This window comes from Centroberyx affinis, unplaced genomic scaffold (genome assembly GCF_046629955.1).
Source record: "Centroberyx affinis isolate AG114_WGS23_722 - 3 ecotype Tasmania unplaced genomic scaffold, CSIRO-AGI_Caff_v1 ptg005959l_1, whole genome shotgun sequence".
Taxonomy (NCBI): Eukaryota; Metazoa; Chordata; class Actinopteri; order Beryciformes; family Berycidae; genus Centroberyx; species Centroberyx affinis.
Window position 1 is genome coordinate 40812 of NW_027283029.1, and position 23064 is coordinate 63875.

Sequence of the window (23064 nt, forward strand, 5' to 3'; positions counted from 1 at the left end):
GAGAAATGGACAAGAAGGCAGGAGGGGAGGAGGGTGGGAGAGAGAGAGATGGAGAGAGGGGGGGGAGAGGGAGGATGGGAGCGACAGAGGAAGAGAAAGGAGGGAAGGAGGAGATGAAGGATACAGTCAGGCTTAGGGGAGAGGAGGGAGAAGGAGGGGACAGAGGGAGGAGTGGAGGTGGATAACTGAAAATCATAATATGAGCTGTAGAGTATAGAGCTGCCCTGCAGTGTGTACCTGCCCACAGTATCTAGATCTGTACATGATTATTACATTATTATTTTATTTCCCAATCTTACATTGTATGTTGGGGTTTTTTTTATTGGCATTCATTTCTATTTTATTTACTGTTTTAATGTGTTTACTTTTATTATTGTTGCTGTTAGTCAGGTCATGTAGCGATCAACTCTCAAATATATTTTCAGAATAGTGTAAATGTATGTTTTGTTTTGTCTTGAAAACACCTTATTTTCATAGTTTAAAGGTCTTACTATAATTTAGGTCTATACTATGAATTTAAAGATTCATATTGGCTAGAAAAGACAGATAAACCTTTTTAACAAATGCATCAGAGTGTTCACCTCATTACTACTTTGTTTATGGTTCATTAGACTGAGAGAACATTTGACTATTCCTTCAAACATAGAGGTAATTCTGTGAGTTCACACAGTGAGGTCCCCATTTATTGTCAATGGAGCACCTTCAGCTTTTACATCTTAATGAAATGACATGTTCAAGTCTAATATTGTCTAGTTTCAGGCTTTGGGAGGGAGCTTCTCAAGTTCACAATATTAACTGGACCACTGGAATAGGATATGACTTCATAATTTAACTGGTATTCCCCATTAGCCTAAGTCTCTGTGGAAGAAATGTAGCCTGAAGTGAGTCTTTCTTAGTTGATAACTTCTCTGTTCTACTTCGTATATGTGGGTTTGGACTTTCTAAAATGTTGCTAAACCGGACTGACCAGCAGAATTTGCATGTGCTGTAGAGGACAGCAGCTACTGAAACTTACCGTATGGAGCATCATGTAACTAAAGACAATATTCCTCATTTTCTTGCCATCTGACGACTCAGTAAACTCAAGATGGACCATTCAACCGAGGTAAGACTGGAGCCTGCATGCCGTTTTACTTCTTATAAACTAAAACCATGCACCACCTTAATGCACGCGCAGACAGCCGACCTCATCTACACTACTCTGGCTGGACTAAAGAAAAGTAATTTCATGACTATGAAGAATGAACAAAGAAGTTGGGGGTTATTAACTGGGCTTGTAAAAGTTAAAGAGTGCAGTGTGTGAAGTTATTCACCTGCTACAGTGCGTGGTTCAGTCGACCAATGGCTACACAGGTCAGAGGTCGAGGCGGAGCGGAAGTTGTTGGCTGCTGCCACTGCAGCAAGCCGCAAGTGCAGTCAGGTTGCAAGCTAGCAAGCTTCTCAATGTGCTTCTTTGTGTTTGTCATCGGTCAAGAAAAGATGAAAACGTCTGAACTGTGCGCTAGATGAAGCCGTCCCCTACAGGGAAATGATATTCACTGGGATCGCCTCTAGAGAAGAGGATAAGCTGACGTAAAGGAACCCGGAAGTGTTGTTGAAGGTAGCCTTGCTAGCTTGCTTCGTAGCAGATAACTTGGCTTGGAAAGCAAAGCCAATGATAACATTTGTAATCGCCTCATAAGCTGCCGCTAAGTGTATAGATGATGACCGGTCTTTAGATACCTTAGCCTTTGTAAACTAATCAAATGCCATCTTCTGTTTAATTCGTTAGCCTGCAGCTTCATGTAGCCTAGCTAACGTTACTAAGCTATCATACTAATAGCTTTACTAGCTTAATAACAAGCTAATTATGAGCTCTGTCTCTAACAAGCTCGGAGCTGCTTAGCAATTCTCTTCGCTAAAAGCACATCAATGAAAATAACTTGTTCTTTGATACTCACAAGTGAACAGCTAAGCTACAGGGATAAGCTTGGTATTTGATCCTGCAGCTCCTACTTTGTCCTGCTGTGTGCATGCCATCACACTTCATTCAGCATTTATTCACACTTGGCTCAGTTAATGTTTGAGATCTTAGACATCATTCCCATGACAAATCCACAGCCTACCGTTTGGTGGGTGTTCAATGGGATGAAATGCTTGTGATCCTGGAATAATACAGTTTGTTCAGATTAGACAAGGAGTATAGTGGGCCAGTAAAATATTGTTTCCCCTCACATTTTCCCTCATATCAAGAGGTAATGGCATTACCCGCATGTTTTAATTATGACAACACTCCTTTTACCGCCAACTCCACACCCTGAATGTAATAAAGAATGTGTGGAATGTGATCCACGACACAAAAAAGAACAAAGTAGGTCAACAACAATCATCTTTTAGAAGGTATAGGAGTTGTGTTTCCAATAATGAAAACCTGAACAATCAGTAATAATGATTTACAAATTTTGTCCTTATTCCTCCTCAGCCCCCAGCAGGCCCGGACACAATGAGTGCCAAATTTGGCCTGATGGGCTACAACAGCTCGCGGAAGCACATTTCCATCTCCATCCCCTCGTCCACGGAGGTGATGTCCCCCCACATTAAGTCTGTGGAGGAGCTGAGGGTCCTGGGCATCAACCTGAGCAGCTTCAGTGCCCCCACACAGTTCTTCATCTGCGTGGCCGGAGTCTTCCTCTTTTACCTCATCTATGGATACCTGCAGGTATAGCTGGTGACTCAGACAGAAAAACACTATCTGAGAGATGCACACACACAGACATTAAAATATCTTAACGTAGTAAGTTGAAGTTGTTCATATAGGCATCAAGAGCCTATCAGTGCCTGCCTGTTTCTTCATCTGTGCCTCTCCTCCACCCCAGGAGCTGATATTTTCTGTGGAAGGTTTCAAGCCTTTTGGTTGGTATCTCACCTTGGTCCAGTTTGGCTTCTACTCCATGTTTGGACTGGTGGAACTGCAGCTCACACAGGACAAACGCAGAAGGTACTGCTAACAAAATGATCTGATTATCCCACATGATTTATTCTTTGTTCTTTTTTTATTGATGCAACTTTGTCATTGTTACTTGTTTGCATCTATGCCCTACCTCACATGCACTGTGATACATTTAAGTACTTTTTGATACTGTTAATTTCAGGTAAAAATGGTAGTTCTCAAAAATGGATACGCACATGAACATCCATATACAGTATAGTTGACATTTTTCTGGATCTAAAAATCAGTGATGGGCATAACAACTTTTCCTGTGCAACACAGCTCTTCAACATGGAAAACTATTTCTCAGCTACTTAATTGTTTTCCCCCATGTCTTTTCAGGATACCGGGGAAGACCTATATGATCATAGCATTTCTAACAGTGGGGACCATGGGCCTGTCCAATACCTCTCTGGGTTATTTGAACTACCCCACACAGGTCATCTTCAAGTGCTGTAAACTCATCCCCGTCATGATCGGAGGAGTGTTCATACAAGGTCAGCTCCTCTTACAGACATCCATACTGACAAACTATTAAATGCCAAATGTATTTGGGCTCACTTACAAAAAAGTGTCTGGCGAGCTAGTGAATTAAAGTTTATTTATATAGCCCTTCATCACATAGCATGTCTCAAAGGACTGTACAGAGGTTAAGCGTATCTAGATCTAACTAATCAGTATGCAAAACACACACACAAGGAAACTAAACAAAGCACGGCACACAAAGTAGCATGTAGAGACTCCGTGTGAGTAATAGGGATGTTGGGTGTTGGAGCACATTTGTTATCATTCAGCTTTTACTCTCCTGATGAGCAGACTGAACACCAACTGCCTCTGTTACTCAAATTATTTACCAACCATTTAATCATACCACAGTGCACAGTGTGATTGAGTGAAATGATTGATCCAGTCTCCTCAAATCCTCATTTTTCTTGATGGGAGGTATGGTTTGCTAGGATTGCAGAGAAAAGCTAACCCAAACACTTTCTCCAGTTTAAAGTATCACATTGATCAACAGTTAATACTTTGTGCATGTCTAAGCCATAATACTATATGTTGAAAGTAATTCATTGTTCAATAACACAGAGAGATTGGGTCTCTATCTGCTATAAAAAAAAAATCCCCCCTGGAGATTCATAAAGAATCTATCTGTATGAGTAGAGTTGTATTTCCTTGTAATATCCACCAAAGTAGAAATGCCAAAAAAACAAACTTGGATAAACAGGATTTTTCTGATCCCCAGGGTGGAATTTTTCAGAAGTGCAGAAGCCAGTTAAAGGAGAACTACTGTAAACTCCCAGGCACCTCGGCCCAGTCTGCCACTGTGCCCTTGAGCAAGACACTTGACACCAAATTCACCCCAATTATTTTGCTTTGTGCCTGACCCACTGTGTTTGCATGATGCTGTCTGGACGGATTATGACAGACAGAGAAGTGAGGTGCGGTTATTTGTTCTTCCTAATGGCTTCTCCCTCTGGCACTTTATTAGACAGCTGAAGAGCCAGTTGTTTGAATTCCACAGTTGGGGTCAATTTAGTAACAATTCAGTCCATTCAGGAAGTGGGTTTTCTTCAAAATTCAAAAACAGTCAATTGTTTGCTGACGTTTCTTATCCAATCTATAAAGAAATGATTGAACATGAATTTCCCATCATTACTATTGGGAACTGTAGTTTCAGTTTGCACGTTGAATTGAGTGAACTTAAAATGAGTTGACCCTAACAGTCAGTCAGGAGAGACTGACTTTGGTGAAAGCATGTCTTACACCTCATTCCAGTCATTGCACATCGTTCCTTTGAAGCGACGACCACCTTTCAACTTTCGGTACCTCTTTTTTATCCGTGGCTGTTGTTTTCGGGTGTGAAAACCCAGTCAGTGGTTCTCTCTGTCTTTCTGCTCTTGGTTCTGTCTGTCCTTTCATCCTCACCCCGGCCTTCACACGGTTCTGTGTCCTCAGCGTCAGACAGGTTTTGTGCACTTTTTTCCCCCCCTTCCACCGTCTCTCTTGTAATAGAGATGGATGGATGGATGGATGGATGTGCGGACCACGGTCCCTCAAGGGGTCGAGCGGAAAACAGACTGCGTTCACTTAGGATGCAAAGGGGGAAGAGGGTGGGAGGGAGGGACGTTTGGGTGGATGGAGGGAGGGGTGTGGGGTTGCATCTGATGTGAGGCCCTTCAAAGGCGAGTCGGGGAATCAAAGCCGACCACGGCCAACCTGATGCTGCGTCCCCTTGTCATCCTCAAGGCATCCGTCCGTCAGCCTGTTGTGGGAAGACTCCTTCATCCCTCTGTTGTTTTCTTTTCTTGCTTTTTTTTTTTTTTTTTTTTTTCATTTTTACAGTTTTTTTTTTTTTTTTTTTCATTGTTGCATGCCCAACCTCTGAAACTTTCAATGTTGAAGACTGCTCATTGTGAAAACTTTTTTTTTTATTAGTTTCATTTTTACCTGAATCTAACCTCAAAAGCTTTTATTTATAAAGCGGGGGAGGGGGGGGGGGTCTTCTTTTGAAGTTTTCTTTGGCAGCAGTGCTTGAGGAGAGAGACTCTCTCTCTGAAATGCATGAGTTTGGTTGGGTTTTTATGTGTTTGTGAAGTTTTACCGGTACTGTGGTTTCATGTGTGTAGATTTCAGGCTATACTGTAATCTTACAAACTTTTCACTTTGTTTCTGTTGAGAAGGTTTGTCAAAATTTGAAAAAGGAGTGCAGCATTTCTGGTTTCAGAAATGCAGATAAGTACAGTTGGGGAGGATTCAATGCTGTCTCTGTTTTTCCCAGGTAAACGCTATAACCTGGCTGATGTGTCTGCTGCTCTCTGCATGAGTCTGGGACTCATCTGGTTTACACTAGCTGACAGCAAAGTGGCCCCCACCTTCAACGTCACAGGTAATATCTCCCAAGATCCTACAGCAGACTGTGCAGTGGGTTCACAGAAATGGAGTAATACTAATTCTGTCTCGCTACATTCCCATGGTCACGGTTTGACAGGTCGGTGTCACCCCAGTAGTGTTGCAACAATGTCGAGACGTATTAATGCCAGTATGTGATTGGCCGCAGATAGGCGCTTTTGCCCAAAATCTTGGCGGTTGCCAACTTTTCCTCGTCAAGAAACAAGGAATTGCAGGCAGCTAAAGTCAACATCAGACATCTTGCCTCATGTCGTAGAAAATGAGGCAATGTGAATGCACAATAGGAATCTCCATTTGAAAGACGAGGACTATGTCTCTGAAACGTGCCCTAATAGATCTGTATCAATACACAAGACATTTGATAGATGTTCTGATATTCTTCTGTTACAGTGTTCAGTTAATTTCATACTGTCCTGAAATAATACATCTCAGCAGGAAATCAGTTGGAACAAACTCCAGCACAGCTTTATCTTTAGAGCTTGGCCTTCAGTGTTCAGATTGCCCATGTGTTCAAATTTCTGAAAACTTGTGTGTGTGTGTGGTACAGGTGTCCTCCTCATCTCCCTGGCACTGTGTGCAGACGCCGCCATTGGAAACGTGCAGGAGAAAGCCATGAAACTCCATAATGGCTCCAACTCTGAAATGGTATCCTGTTTGTCCAATTGAAACCACAGTATAGCTTCAATTTATAGGCGGCTACAGTAGATGTATGCACAAAACACAGAAATAATGTTTGGGGTGAATACATAATGTGTAGCTCCGCTTGACTGTTCCACACTTGCTGAGAATGGTTGTGCTGTGATGTTCCTGTGTGTGCGATGCGACTGACTGGTCACATGGGTCTGCGTTCCCAGGTGCTGTACTCGTACTCCATTGGGTTTGTCTACATACTGACGGGCCTGTTCTGTGTGGGCGGGCTGGGGCCAGCGGTGGCCTTCTGCTCAGAGGTGAGTACACCTGAAGAGAATAAGAATAGAAACTCCTGGAACTTAACACAGCTGCCCACAGACTGTTATCACGGAAGGTTGTTTGTGCATTGTATAATTCCTTCAGTTGGAAAATGCTTTCTTTTCAGATATCATGACTAATTTGATCATATATATTTGACATTTTTTGTGCAGTGCAGCTCCTGTGTAACCTCCTCAAATATGACAGGCAGCTGCTGCTTTTTGGCTTCTGTCGTATATCCCAATATGGTGATTTGATGATCTAGCAGCGTATTCACAATTCACAAATTTGTTTTCCTTCCTCTGCTTTTCCATGGTTATTCATGATGAGTGATGTTGTCTTACAGAATGTGTTCAGTCATGTTTATCCTCTCTCCCACCTCCAGCATCCAGTGAAGACATACGGTTACGCATTCTTCTTCTCTCTTACGGGTTATTTTGGCATCTCCTTCGTGCTGGCCTTGATCAAGCTCTTTGGCGCCCTGGTTGCTGTCACAGGTCAGAACAATGGTTCAGTCAGATGATTCTCTATTCTTCTCTTCTCTTCTCTTCTCTTCTCTTCTCTTCTCTTCTCTTCTCTTCTCTTGGTTTAAGTTTTCAGTGAACATTTCCCATTGTCATGTTTAAGCATTGTAAATCACATCCATATAAATGGTGTAAAAATTTCAACCACCCTGAAACTTTAATGATCTGCATGAGGAATTTGGGTATTTATTTGGGTATATGGGGTATGGATTTGATTACCAATGTATAGTTCTGAATTAAGAAACATTTGTTCCTACAGTTGCCAAAATTAGATGTCACATCCTATTATATTAACACAATCTTACCAGATTTTAATCTTAAAGTAAAATTTATAGAGCTAATATCAAACCTTTCCTGAATATTCTTAGTGCAGTTATACAAATTTGTGTTTAGCATTGAGCATACCTCTTTAAATACAGTTTGAGTGCCACATCTCTCTCATTCTGTCTCTCTTACCATTGTATTGTAACTACTGTTCAAGTTTTTTTTAAAGACAATGAACTAGTACAACTGTGGTGTGGATGGTGTTTCCATAAATGTGTATTCCTCCTTTGCAGTGACCACCGGGCGAAAGGCCATGACGATCGTACTTTCCTTCATGTTCTTCGCAAAACCTTTTACTTTTCAGTAAGTATCTTCACCTTTTGACTTCCTGCAGTTCGGTTCTTGTTTCAGTGTGACCCCCGACCGCCCCCTTGACGTATGAGACTACATTTGCCTTCCCTGACTGTGGTTTTCATGTCCTCAGTCCATTTTCAGACCTTGACTCTGCCGCTCTGTCTCTCTCTTTGACTCTCTAGCTCGCCCTTTAACTAACTAAACCATGCTGTCAAAAGGGTCTCTTTTTTTCCACCTCTCTCCATCCTTACTTTCCACATACACATACACAAGATACAAAAAACAATGTGAATATATAATAGTTTGTATCTGGCCAAGCTTCCCTCTCCTCCAGCTGCTGTGTGCTGGTGTGGCATTGACTGTTCCTTGGTAGAGAAGGCTCCCTGCTCTCCACAGTGACTGGGATCACTTAACTAAACCAAAAGAGATTATAATTAGTAAATGTATTGTCAGAGCCACTTCTCTAACTCTGTTCTGAAAAGTGCTGTCCAAATGTGACCAAACACCAACAACCCTGGCTCATTTACCTTTACAGGAAACCCCACTGTACAGGGGGACATTTTGGTGAAAATGCACTTATTTGATTCAATAATTGATAATTAAAACCAAATTATTCATTGACCCGAATTAGGTAATATAACATTGTAAAACCAATAACCTATGAAAAAAACAAAAAAAAAAAACACTGTTTCACAATGTGCGGGGTCACAAATAATGAAAAAAATTGAATAATAGAAAATTGGTGTATAAAATCTGTGCAACTATATGGAGGATTGAAAATAGAAAACAGATTAATATTTGAGTCTTCTTTTCTGTCTCTTTGCAGATGAGAAATGTTTGTCTGGTCTTTTTCAATAAACCATTAAGTTCTTAAATGGATAGAAAGACACCTTGAGTTTTAGCTGTCTATTTTTCTTCATCAGACTCTTGTCATACTGCAGTAAGCTAGCAGCTAGCTGTGCCCCTTGGTTTCAGTTGTTAGCAATGCTAACAATGCTAATGTGCTATATTAAAGGAAATGAAGGACAAACTTTTTTTTCCTGTGATTTGACAAGTGTCTGGGGAGGAAGAAATAACCAACTACAGTTCAAGGTAATGGGAAGCGGTTCTCACCATTGCTGGTAATGTTAAGAAGCCAACTTCTAGTGACGTTTGACTCAGTCTGTTATCACTTATTCTGAATTTCAATGAAACACATCTTTCTGTTTCTGTTGTCATTCAACTACACAACCAAAAAAAATAATAGTTTACTTGATTCAGGGTCACAAAAAGCTAACAGGCCAGAAGCTGTTGCATTGTTGCAGTGATGTCAAAAAGGAAAACTGCTAAGCTAACATTAGCATGTTAGGTGTTTTTCTCTCCTTCATACAGCTTATCTTGAAAGTGTCTGATTAACTGTGTACCTTTTATGCAGTACAAATACACAAAACTCTCCAAAAACAGCATAGGAAAATACATGCTTACACCCCAATATGCGACTAGCAGTTTAGTGGTTTATGGGTTTAAGACAAGTGGATTTTAATGTTCATGCCTTTATTTCTCATAAACAAGAACAAAATATGTCACAGAGAGCTTCAGGAGAATAGACAGAAAATATAAATTTTTACATTTGTGTTAATGTCCTTCCCCTTCTTTCTAATCATATCCCTCTACTCCGTTTCTATCTATCCCTTTTAAAACCTCTAACCTCTCCGTCTCTCCTTCCTCAGGTACATCTGGGGCGGCCTTCTGGTGCTCTTCGGCATCTTCCTGAATGTTTACAGTAAAAACAGAGATAAGATGAAGCTGCCCTCAATCAAGGACCTCAGGAGCTGGCTGCTGACCGGAAAGAAAGTCCGATTGCTATCGCAAAACGTATAGCAGCGCCCACGGGTGCGGCCTGAGTCCGACGCCGGCGTACGTCTCTTCAGATGTAGAGTGCGCCCGCCTGTCTCAGGGGATACGCTGAAGAGTGTGCCCCAGCTGTGAGCCTCATCCCCATCGACATTCACTACAGCCAGCGCTGTAGCCAAGGTCAGGTATACAGGATATTCCCACCAATCAGCCTCACAACCAGTCGACACATAACAGGACTGTGACGGGTGATGGGGTCACTGTATCCCGTCTCCTTATCTACTATTACACCACTGGTGTAAAACCCAGAGAATCAGACGAATTGACTCTAATTCCCTGCAGAAAACTGAAGGAACTATGACTTTTCTCTTTTTTTTAAGTGGATCAGTGGTAGACTCTTTAAAAGTGACGCCACGGAGCAGCACAGAAACATTCCCAACATGGAGGACAACACTGAGGACCTATAAGACTCTCTAAAGGGAAGCCGGCGCCTTAGCTAACCAAATCGCACAGTTTTGCACTGGAAGTGACCTGTACACTTAAACGGTTGAAGGGGTACAGATCGACATGTTAATCTGTCATGTCTGAAATGAATGTGTGCCCCATAAAAAAACATTAAAAAAAAAAATACATATTCATAAAAAGGCATATTTTCCCCCGCATGTGCCAGAAAGAAGAAATGGGAAAAATAGTTTTTTCCACAATCATTGTCTCGATAAAAGTGGCTTTTTTCATAGTTTATTTGTAATTTATATCTGATTGTGCTCTAAAACATGAAAAAGTGTGTGATCATCATGGTGACATTTTGGGAAATACGGGGCTGTTTTCTCCAATGTGTATCAACACTGTCAACTGCCATAATTTGCTAACCATTTGTTTGGGTGAAAGGGTATCGCTCTTTTTACATTAAAAACAAACTGAGACGTTTATCTTAAAGTTTATCCAATGTTTTCTCTGTGTGTGTACATGACTCGCCAGCCAACCCTTATTCTCTCCCCTTACACCGCTAGAGAGAAGAGTTGAAATGTTGCCAAACTGTGTGTGTGTGTGTGTGTGTGTGTGTGTTTTTTTTTACCCATCCAGTGGCCTTGGGCATGTTTGATTAGGAGTCCTGAAAAAAGATAGCACTGCTAGACAGTGAAAATAAACAGTATTCACTGTGCCTAGGCTTTCCCATTCATTTGGATCCCACCCAGTGTGTGTGTGTGTGTGTGTGTGTGTCATTAACATGAATGCCAGTCTGCATTCTTACTAGGTTATGATGGCGATGAAGCTAACACCTGGGTCTTTACTGACTCACTACAGTTTCCTCTGTTGGATAATTTGAGCACATTATGTTGAGGTTTTGCATTTGTTTTTTTTCTCGAGTGGATAAACTAAATTGCTTTCTCACTGACTATAATAGAGAGTTTTTTGGGGTTGTTTTCCTGCCCATAACACTTATGCATTATTGTATTATACTCTGCCAAGGTGGTTGCGTAGCAGATTCAGGTGTTTTGCTTTTTCTTATACACATACCCTTCGCCGAATCCCTACTTTTCACTCTTGGAAAAGTATCATATTCCAGCATTACGACATTACAGTACATCTGGATTCAATAGGCACAATGCAGTCCAGTGCACAGATAGTCATTGCCCAAGAGATCCATGCCTGTCCAGTGCTATTCACTGTTTCTCGTACTCGTGTGCCTGTTTAGCACCAAAGCCCTTTTGATGTGCAGTACTAGTCATGACAAGGAGAACACTGGTATCATGACTTTCTAACAGGGACCTTTGAAGTGCTTGCATGTTTCTCACTGTTTTCCAGTCTAAAAAACTCTTCTCTCCTCAACTACGGGTTAAGAAATGGGTCAGCACATAACAAGAGTTCCAACTGTTTTAGTCTGTTCTGAGCTAATCTTGTAGTAGGTCACAGGGTGGCCAAGTGGTTAGAGAGACCATCGTTCAACCGGAGGACCCAGATTCAAGCTCCAGGGTCGGCAAGCGTCTACCTTGCTGAAGTGTCCTTGAGCAAGAATCCCAACCGCTGCTGTTCCGTCTGCTGACCTCTGACCTCCCTGTGGAGGGAGACAAGTGAGAAGAGAATTTCCCTATGGATTTCAATTAATTGTGGGTTCGTGTGCTGCTGGAAGTGTTGCATCCATGTGCTGTTTTGTTGGAAAATCAAACCCAGAAGACATAAAACAAACAAACACAGATGCTCTGCTGTTTAGCAAGTTCATTTGACAAACCTCATTCAAACAAACTTTGACTTAATCATTCATGTGAAATTTCCAACTAGGAAATTCATTTTTCCGATACATACAAATGCACAATAAGTCACATTACATTAATTCACATTGACCAATAAGAGTCTCTCAGGATGGTCGAATAAGGCTTGGAATTTAACTAACTGCTTACAAACCATCGAAAGGCCCAACAAAAGAAATATTGAAGTAGGCATGCGTTGGAAATGTTTGAAAAGTCTTTCGTTTTGTCCTTGATGATCAGTGTGTGTGTGTGTGTGTGTGTATGTGTGTGTATACATGTCCCTGACTCACTGCCATAGCTTAGTGTGAAATGACAGAGACTTGCCAGCTCAGCAGGAGGTGGCAGAGAGTGGCTCTGCCTGTGATCCTAATAGAGGCCCAGATATTACAGTCTCACTTCCAGGCGGGAAACCTAACGCTGGGCCAATTAGTAATTTGGTATTTCATAAAACTTGGCAGCTCGTGCCTGATGACAAACTGACAGAGAGCCTCTCTCCTCCGGGGAACCCTTGGCTTGCAGCTACAGTGCAGCAGAACACACACACAGAGGACTGCTAAGTTTTCCTTCCAAAGCAAAGTGGCAAGTGTTGCACAGATTGGGACCACGTAACTCAATTGAAAACAGAAAATGACTTTGGATGCGTCCTTGTTTGGCTGCAGATTCAGGTTTCACACACTGCCTACAAACTAGAGGGAAGATTTTATTCAGCGGGCCTTTTTTTCTGAGACACGGCGCCTCGCTAAACTACTGATTTTATATGATTGATGAACTGTGAAGTCGTCCATTGCAGGTTGAGAGGTCGTCGCGTCGCAGCGTTAAAACATTAGTTCTCCATTATACGCACCTTTGACGTGCAGCATGCAGTACTTCTTCATCGAACGGCTGTTCCTCTTCCAGCTCCCTGAAAGGTCATTATGGGATGGGAAAGCCCAGTTGACCCAAGGCAAAGTACATCATTTGTCTTTTAGCACCAGGAGAACACACCTAACAAAGGAGGCTGACCCCTGTTAGAACGGTTGGGATTTTCACCATTTTTCAAAACAATATAGGAATTTCAGTAGTGAACATTTTTTCCTTTTTTAAAATCATCACAAAAATACTATAAGCTTTGCATTTTAAGCAAGACAACGAGGTAAATGATTCCAGTGAATTATGAATCGGAATTTTTTCCTCCTGTATGACTTCACACGTAACAAAATGTGTGCAGCAGGGGGATTTTAAACATGAAGGAAATCTTTTCAAGAAATTGCCATGTTTCATATTACCAAAGAAATAGGCCTACACCGGTGATATTGCATGATGGAGCGCATCCTCTTTCCTCACCAGTCCCTCAGTAAGCATCCAGGGAACAGCAGCAAGAGCACTGGTCTCTCTGTCTTCCTTATTGCCTCTCCCACGCTCTTTCTTTCTGTCTGTCCTCCATCTTTTCCCAACTTTCCCCTTCTCCTTCTGTCTTCCTCCCACTTCTCCTTTCCTGCTGTCACCTTTCCCTTTCCCATCCCCACCTCCCTTTCTTTCCTTTCCTGTAATTCTACCTTTCCCTCTTTCTCCTTTTCCTTTTCCTACTTCCTCCCTCATCACCCACCTCTCTCCCACTCCCTCCCAAGCCCCCCCCACCCTTATTAATGTCAGCCGTTTACCTGGGCCGGCCAACCTCTTGCTCTCGCCTGGCCGTGGCCCTTCCTAATAAATAATGGGAGGTGTCCAGAGCTCATCACCACAGCAAATAGGCTGCTATATAATATGCGGTCCACTTCAGATAGGTTGCTATATAATATGTGGTCCGACCTCGGATAGCCACAGCGGGGAGGGCTGGCAGCCCATTCATTATGGGTGCAGCCGGTTCAGGGGGGGCAGCAAGGTGGCTAGGTGAGGGATACACACTCACTCTCACGCAGACGTGTACGCACACACACACACACACACACACACACACATTGGTTCATTGGGGGAATGAGGTGGTGGATACATGCTCACTCTCTCTCTCTCTCACTCACACACACACACACGCACGCACACACACACACGCACGCACACACAGTCCCCCTCGTCCTTGGCTAGCTAAACAAGAGATACACTCACACATAAGGGACCATATGAGTATCATACTGGATACTGTGCTATGTCTTTTTTTTTAAATAACATAGTGAAGCGCAATGGTAAGCTTGGATATCAGGAGGAGTTCAATTAAATGTATTTGAAATAGTTAAGACACACACAGATTTATAGTTTTTTAAATGCATAATCAGTGTCTTCAGTGGAGACATCACCAGAAAAATAAGGTACATCAACCAATCCATGTTTTTAAAATGTACTACACTATTTTTCCCTGATCCAATATGAATTCCTTGCTTCCTTCCTTCTTTCCTTCCTTCGTTCCTTCAGTCTTCCTTCCTCTATGTATCCCATCCTTCCTTCCTTATCTTCTCCCTCTGTCCTTCCTCCTTAGATTCCTCCCCTCCTTCTTTCCGTCTTGCATGTCCTCCTTCCCTCGTTCTATCGCTTCCTTCCTTCCTTCCTTCCTTCTCTCCTTCCTGCTCCACAGCAGCCTCCTCCTCCCCCCCTCCCTCCCCCCCCTCCTCCTCCTCCTCCTCCTCCTCCTACCTCAGACTCATTACACCCCACCCACCCATACACCCAGCCTCTGTGAGAAGCTCTCCTCATATAATATGATGGCCATCTGCTAGGCTGAGCCACGCTTCCCAAAAGCCCCGGGGCTAGATGTTTATCTATCGTCCCCCCTCTCAAACTCCTGTAAGGATGCAAAACATATCAGCGATCATCGCCGCTACAATTAGCACAGGTGCTGCTGAGCTGTAAAGTGATCAGGAGAAATGGGAGGAAACATAATTGAAGTGGATTAGAGCGGAGAGGTGGGAGGGGGGAGAAAAAAAAATGAAATAAAGATTCTGGAGGCTTGGACCGCAGCCCTTCTCCGTACTGCTGTTGGAAATTCACTGTGCTGTGATTAAAATTGGTGCAGAGCGGTGGTGAAAGTCTTGGCAAGGAGTTTTCGTTTTTAACAGCTGTCTAGGTTTTTTTTTTTTCTATCCCACTGCTCCTATGAATGTGGTCCAGTCAGGTTGAAATATAGAGTCAGTAAGTGTGATTATGCATTGTATAACCAAGATTGGGGGCTTTTATACATGGACTGAATATATTTTTTTCTGTTTCACCCGAGGTGCTTGTACTGCAATGTGTGTGTGTGTGTGTGTGTGTGTGTGTGTGTGTGTGTGTTCCAGTAAAAAGTGAAACACATGACAAACCAAACCTCCTGGTATTTGCACTGTCAGCATCTAGCAAACAACACGGCAGCAAACACACGTGTACACACACACAAACGCACGCCGATACACACACTCACTTTCTCACATACACACACACACACACTGTTCCTGTGAAGACTTCGGTAGCTCGAGCGGGGCCGAAATATTCTGCGGCAGTCACTCATGAAGAGAAATTCTTAATAATAAATATCCAGCCAATAATGAATGTGCTGCCGGCTGCAGTTGTCTTGGGGGCATAATATCTAATTTCCTCCCAATGTTTCATATCCCTACTCCTGCATGTCGACACAGTCCATCATTACACCCCAATGCAGGTTCCTATCACTTTTATTTATTTTTCAAATCAATATATAAATCAGAGCCTGGACCCCGGTTACAGATGAGATCCAATAAATTACAGAGTGCCGGACAAATGCGGAATGTTAACCGCGTACCAGGAGAGGAGATTCCCATGGGTGCCGCCTGCTTTGCGCTGTGCGAGAGGAAAATCTACTAAGCGTCATATTAAATCACAGCTAACTTGAATATTACTCAGTGCTGTTTTTAATACAAGGGGAAAACTCATCTCCACTATGGTTCAAGGCCTTATCTGAACAGGTTTTATGGGATTCCCTCCGACCGCACTGACAATCTGTCTATCTTAGCTGAGGTGATTTAGCTACTTTATTAAAACAGTTCTTAAAACGTGCTATTTGTACAAAAATGTTTGTATAGTGGAAAGGGATGGTATAAGAAAGTTATGCATCCACCCGTACCAGGCGTTTTAATTCAAGCCGGGGGATGCAAAATGGAGCAACGGAGCCCCGGTGATCCTCCCTACGCCGGTCACAGTACGTGAGTCACCTCCCTTCTATTCCAAGCTCAGCCGCGTGGAAAAACTGGAGGGTTAGTGGAAAAGGAGAGGGGGAAGAAACGGGGGCAAGAGGATAGAAAACCAGGTGAAATAGAGCATGGAGAACGGGGGAGGAGGGTCGCCAGCCTCCGAAACCCGCGGCTGCCATGCTGAATCCTCACTGCGGAGTCACGCAGGAGCAGGGGGCCAGCCAGTCAGCTCGGGCAGAGACCCATAACATGAAGGGTGGGCTCAGAGGGCACACACACACACACAGACACACACAGACACACACACACAGAGCGATACCTGGGCATGGCAATCATCGCTATCAGCGGGGAATATGCTACCATCAGGCCCCATAACGTCAGAGCCCACCTTGGCGCTGACACCACATGACATGCATATGTGCGGAGGCAGCGTGAGGCGATGCCGGGCCAGGCAGCAGCACGGCTTTGAGGGAGATTCCCACTGACAGTGGTCCGGTGGGGGGAGAGGAGAGGAGAGGAGAGGAGAGCCACACTGCAAGGTACAACAACAGGCCCTCTGCACTGCATGGTAAAAACAGAGAAGCAGAGGCAGGCGAGGAGGTGATGTAGTCCCAAGGAGAGAGGAGACTAAAGGATAAAGAGGTGTTAGCTTGTGTCAGCTGAGGTATGTTAACACGCTAACTAGCAATCTAGTAGCAAGTGCAGTGTGTTGATTTTACAGGGCAAACACATAAATATAGTATGGTTTAGTATTTGTATATCCCTTAATCACAGTTTTAGTCTCAAAGGGCTTCACAATGCCCACATTATGTAACAAGAACTGAAAATGATAAATGTAAATCACACCCTCCAACCCGCAATGAGAACAAAGAACAACTCCATGAAAACCTTATCAGGGCCTTTCTTTTTGACTGCTGGGATACAGGTATATGGCGGTATATATGGTGCTGCTAAATCTATATCTGCTAAATAGGAAGGTGCTAGCCCGATGTAATATTTTTGTTAGCAGAAGAACCTTGAAGTCACTCCTGGCATGAATTGGGAGCCAGTGCAGAGAGGACAGGATGGGAGTTATATCAGTTTTATACAAGCTGGATGTTGCAGTAATCAACGGTACAAATTCATGTAATAAATAAAAATGTGATACTCCAAAGGAACTTTCTGTTTTTATTTGCCTCCCTATGGGAAGGTCAGAGGTCAGACTCAGCTACAGAACAGCACCCTTGGAGCCATTCAGTGTCTTGCTCAAGGACACTTCAGCAGTGTGGATGATTCCTGATAATATTATGGGATATGAAAGGACAGTCTCTTTAAGCATTAGGCCAAGACCTTGCTCTTTGTCTTCAGATCATGCTCGACAAGGATGATGTCGATCTCTCCTTTGTCTCCCTTGACTGAGTGCTGTCGTGAGCAATCAGAAAGTTGATGAGCATTCAGCACTAGGCAGCTTTTTTTTTGTCAGTGGGTGAAGACGCATTGTAAGCTTCTTTGCCCTCACCCACCTACCAAAAAATATTAATGTCTGGATACAGCTTGCTTGGAAAAAAAAGTTTTCTACGATGCCTCCGGCCAGTTGGTGCCCTACACTCCTGTCTGTGTTGCCTATGCTACTGGCCGACTCTGAGTAACTATTTTAAACAACAGGAACATGAATACACAGCCAGTGAATTCACACTGCATCCTCAATCGGCCGAACAAATTCAAAATGCTTAATTTGGAAATTATTCTCTTTATGACCATGTTTATTTCTCTTCTCATCTTTTAGGTATCATGGTTTATGCAACCCATAAACCCTTGATAATCCACCAATGAGAATTTAAAGTGGAAACAAATTTTGCCATTTTATTTTAGCATTCATTTCATCATGCCTTATTTCATATTTTGGTCATGAGTTATTTAGGTGGATCAAACATCAAAATTACCAAAAACAAATATTGCATTAGTTTTGCTTGATGGGATTTCAAATTTTAAGTATCTCGAATTTACTCTCAAGGCAGATGGAAACTTGAAAGTCCAAGCTCAAGATAAATTCCACAATTAGAGAAGGCAAAAGGAATTTCTGATCAACCATCGCAAGATAGAGCACCACACCTCAAACCGCGTGACGGTTTTGAACAATTACATATCTTTTAACGCAACACTGGGAAACAAGATCTCATTTAAAAACAATAGCCAAGCAGAAGGCAGTTGTTCTAATATGGGGGATATAAAGAATAAATAATCCAGTTGTCTGCGGCGCTGAACGCAAAGCAATTTAACGCATCAGTGGCAGTCGCCCTATTAATTTCCTGTAGAAGGAGAGAGGGGGGAGCCTGGGAGCACTGATTGGAGGGACAACACAGTCGCACCATGTATCACTTCAGAGCCAAACAAGACACACGTGCGCCCAAACGTGCACACGCACACACACAAGTGCATACAAAGGCACGCACGCACACGTAAGCATCATCATTTTAATCATGCCGTTGTTTCCCACAATGTCAGTGGCTGCATGGGAGCGCGGTGGCAGTATATGTCTAATGATAGTGAATTAATAAGAAAGGCTTAGAGATAGAGAGGCCCATATGTGACTCCTGTCCTTAGGGCGTTGCATCAGTAATAGCCCCCCCAGGCAGGCGGCCCTCGCTTCTCCTATGCGCTCCCTGGAAATCCCAGTACGTTGTAATTAGGTACCGAGCGTCTGACCCCTCCCCTGCTTCCCAAATAACTGAAGAGGGCGTGGCAGCGCCAATATCTCTGGCGCCACTCCAAACAACAACACCTCTCTCACTGCGGGAGAGGAGGAGAGCGAGAGAGAGAGAGAGGAAGAGGGGGAGACCGTGGCACTATAAATCCAGAGGTATTTGGATGTGGGCCACGTCAGTCCCAAGTGACCACTGTAGTGGCAGTGAGCGTCCAGGGGCGCAGGCGGGAAACCTCCAAAATATGACCTTAAACATCACAGGTTCTGAACTCTTTGCTGTGCTCTGTCTGCTCTGTGGCTCCACCCCGAGAGGAACGGTTCGGAAAATTCTACTTTAATTCCCTATAGCCACCAATAAGCTCAAGGAATGGCCTAGCTACCACTCGCATGAGAAATGGGAGTTGAGTGTTATATTATGCCTATTCATATACAATATGACTAGGAAATTCAGCTTTGTACTGCTTGATACATAATATGGACTGCAATGGCTGCCACCATTGTAGAAACCATTCTTACGGATAAAGCCAGAGATTGTCTGAATTTGGGGAAATACATCACCAGTGGAAAATCCAGTTAGGCAGAGCATAACGCTGCACTACTGTCAAGTGTCAGCTTCTGTGAAACTTATGTGTAAATGCAAAAGTCTGGATACCACCATGAAAGTATCAGTTTTTCTCTGAAGGTGCTGCATGACACCAGTTCTTATTTTGAGACACTTTTTCCCCACTACTCTTCCATAATCAATTTTATGCATATTAGATAGATATAGATAGCACAGGCCCTCTCATGCTCTCCGTCCATGGTGGAAAACAGTGCAGCAAGCCAAAACATTACTTCTCAAATGGCAGCACTCTTAATGTAAGAACTAACTATATTTAGCAGCTTAACACAAATCTATAAAAGGGTTGTTTGTGTTTGTTTACTTGTAAACAGATGTATTTAGATACACTCTGAATACACTCTGAATTACAACGCAGTGACAAATCTATAATTTAGACACTCTTAGACTATATAGTATATATACGCAGAGTACCCATGACTGATATATTTGAGAAATTCCCATTTGGGGATTTATAAAATATAAATTGCTGCCATATGTTATATTTGGTTCCAAATTTCTAGTTCTCGCAGTCACAGAGGATTTTTTTGCCTCCCAAAAAATGTGCCATTTAACCTGCCAGTGGCCTGCCAACAGGCACACTGAACGTCTCTCTGCCACTCTGCCACTAACTATTAATTTGACCTGTCTCACAGAATCAGCGTGTTTTGTTTGATGCATGGTTTTTCATTATCACTATAGCCCATCATTACTTTCCACTTATTATAGTCTGGGGGACATTCGAGACAGTTCAGAAGAGCTGTGGATTAGGGACAACACACACACACACACACACACACCACACAGTCATTCCTTTCTTTTGGGGAGAAAAAAAAAAATCTGCCCCACAGACATAATGTCTGTGTTTTCCTGCAATTAATTAATGGGTCCCCAGCTAGTTAGCAGTAGGCAGCACTTGTTTCACCGTGGCGACTGAGAGAGGGCGAAAGGGGTTGGAGCCAGGCTCGCCTCGATAGCTGCAGGCTTTCAGTTGTGAGCCACTGGATTTGGACTATTTTTAACGAAATCCTTTTATGGATAGATAAATCTGATTTTATGCAAGAAGAGTCTCCTGGGTTTCAATTAACTGGGGGTCACGCTGCAGATCTATCACAAAAAGAAGGAGGGAAGGGGAGAGAGAAAGAAAGGGAGAGAGGAAAGATAGAAAAGGGAGAGAAAGGGAAGAGGAAAGCCTTTAATTAATACGGTCTAATTAAACATTTGTGAAATGCATTATCTGCACGGTATTTTTTATTTTTTTTGTGATGAGCCACGCTTGCCTAATTGTCTGGTAGTCCCCCCCTTCTCCTAAAAGTTGTTTTGCGGTTACATCATGGTTTTTTAATAATGCAAAAGACGCTTTGGAGTCCCTTTAAACTGCAGTTTGTCTTCCCACAATTGAGGTTTCAAAGAAAATGCGTAATTGGAATGCTTTCGTTTCAACAGGAGTCCTCTGGGTGCCTCTTGAACAACATTTGACTAAGTGCAAAGATAGGGTGGGTGGTGGGTGGGGGGGGTGCAGATTTCTACAGGAGCTTTCTTGAAACTAATTTGATTCCTAAAGCATTGCGAGATGACAGCTTCCCGCTGCACGGTGGAGGTAGATTTGACTTTGAATCATGACACTCGGTTTAATCACGGGCCACCAGGCATGGCAAGCCGCTAGACCTGAGGAGAGTCACGTAAAGGCACGCCGGGCGAGAGACAGACAGAGAGAGAGAGAGAGAGACAGAGAGAGAGCGGGGTGAGAAAATCCACAACAGATTAAAGAGTGTTTGGTCAAAAAACGCACAGCATGATATGTGTCTTTCTCCTCCCCCCCCTACCTCTCTCTCTCTCTCTCTCTCTCTCTATCTCTCTATCTCTCTCTCCCTCTCTCTCTCTCACGCCGGTGCATTTTTTCTTCCCAGCCAGTCCGCTCTCTCATTGTTAAACTGCCCACGGGGCACTTCTTAATGTGAAGTTGATCTCAGGTTGGAGTCGCTTACACATCCCCCCCCCCCCCACCCACTCACCCTCCACCCACCCGGCACCCCACCCCTGTCTCCGCCATGACATTTCTCTCCCCGTTCAATTCCCAGGTGTGCAGCGGTAGCTAGCCGCAGTATGGCCATCTTTTCTTTTTCTTTTCTTTTTTTTTTTTCCTGGGCATAAGGGGGAGGAATAATTCAGTCCAGAAGAGCATGGAAAAATACACTCGTATACTTCTCCTGGCTGGAACACACACACACACACACACACACAGGTCTATTTGATGATGCAAGCTGAATGGCTGAGCTAACATGAGGTGTGTAGTGGGGCGGGTAGTGTGGTGAATGGAGGGGACAGGGGGTGAGGTTTTGGGGGGAGAGGTGGGGGGATACACACACACACACACACAGGTTGCGTTGATTAAGCAGGGAGGTTGAATGGCGTGTTTCATCACACCTTTCATTACCTTGAGCACACAGACACTTGTGGGTGCGTACGCATGTGTGCACATGCAAACACACACACACACACACATCCAGAGTGGCTGGGTGGGTTTAGGTGTGGGTAGGGTGTGTACATGAAGGAGGGGTGGAGGGGGGGGGGGGGTGACCTTGGACCAGCAGTACCGAACTCCCTTTTTTTTGCGGCGCGTCAAAGTGACCTGTCTGCTTATCGAGGCGGAGATCTGTCACTGTAATCTTTTACGCTGCTCCCTAATCTCTCCCCCCCTCCACCCCTTCACGTCCTCACACACACACACACACACACACACACACACACACACCCTCTCTGCCACCCTCTCCTATATTAAGCTTGTCATCTCTCGTTCCAAGGTGCTCTAAGTGGCGGCGGTGCTAAGGCGCTAGCAGGGGGCTAGCCAGGTCTGCACTGAGCATGCCCAGACAGCCAACCAAACTAATTAGAGATCCAACCTTGATGAGTGCTCTCTCTCTCTCTCTCTCTCTCTCACACACACACATACACACACATGCACGCACACACACTGTTTCTTTCCCTCACTCTCTCTCCATAATCATGTGTATCTGGGCCCAGCAATTACTTAATATGATATATTAACATATTCCTGGCAGGAACGGCAGGAGGAGGGCGCTCGTAGGAGACAAATTATCCAAATTAATTTCTAATTTAAAATCCTATGCCTTTTATTATAAGCTGTGGGCGCCCCTTGGTACCAGGGAGAGAGAGGGAGGAAGAGAGAATAGAGGCAGAGAGAGTGGAGAGAGGAGAGTGAAGTCAAGGATGGAAGGGTGGAAGGGTGGAAGGGAAGGATGCTTTAATAAGCCAGGCTGGTTTTTGCCCACAAACCAAATGAATAAACAGAGGGGGATATGAAGACACAGGAAGGATTTAACTGTACATGGCCGGCTGAACTCGGCCCAGCTTAATTCAGCCATGAGAGAACACCCCCAGAGAGGAAGAGGAGAAAGAAGAAAATGAAAACGAGTCCAAAGTTTGAGGCACACTTGGCTCTCCCCTTTGCCCTAATTAGTGGCCTCACATCCCCGCTCAGGCTGAGAGGGAGGAGAAGCCAGCGGCCATGTCCATAGGTCAATCTCTGAGAAATTGTTAGCAATCTGCATACAGTAGCCCTGGGTGCTCATGGGAAATGTAGGCCCGCGAGCGTGTCCGCCC

At 43.7% G+C, this 23064-nt stretch overlaps 1 protein-coding gene across 1 annotated transcript; it reads left to right on the top strand.

The window, feature by feature from the left end:
• Positions 1 to 1407: 1407 nt before the first annotated feature.
• On the top strand, positions 1408 to 10742 carry slc35b3 (solute carrier family 35 member B3). Its single transcript, XM_071547499.1, has 10 exons — positions 1408 to 1600; positions 2462 to 2698; positions 2856 to 2977; positions 3311 to 3465; positions 5748 to 5855; positions 6426 to 6523; positions 6733 to 6825; positions 7212 to 7323; positions 7908 to 7977; positions 9678 to 10742. The coding sequence occupies exons 2-10, from the start codon at positions 2483 to 2485 to the stop codon at positions 9826 to 9828; spliced, it is 1125 nt and encodes a 374-aa protein (XP_071403600.1). The 5' UTR covers positions 1408 to 1600; positions 2462 to 2482; the 3' UTR covers positions 9829 to 10742.
• The last annotated feature ends 12322 nt before the right edge of the window (positions 10743 to 23064 follow it).

Excerpts from the sequence above, each read along its gene's own strand:
- slc35b3 (XM_071547499.1), top strand. The coding sequence starts at position 2,483 with ATGAGTGCCAAATTTGGCCTGATGGGCTACAACAGCTCGCGGAAGCAC. Across the intron at positions 2,699-2,855 it reads TCATCTATGGATACCTGCAG|GAGCTGATATTTTCTGTGGA; the intron begins GTATAGCTGGTG and ends CCTCCACCCCAG. Across the intron at positions 2,978-3,310 it reads ACACAGGACAAACGCAGAAG|GATACCGGGGAAGACCTATA; the intron begins GTACTGCTAACA and ends ATGTCTTTTCAG.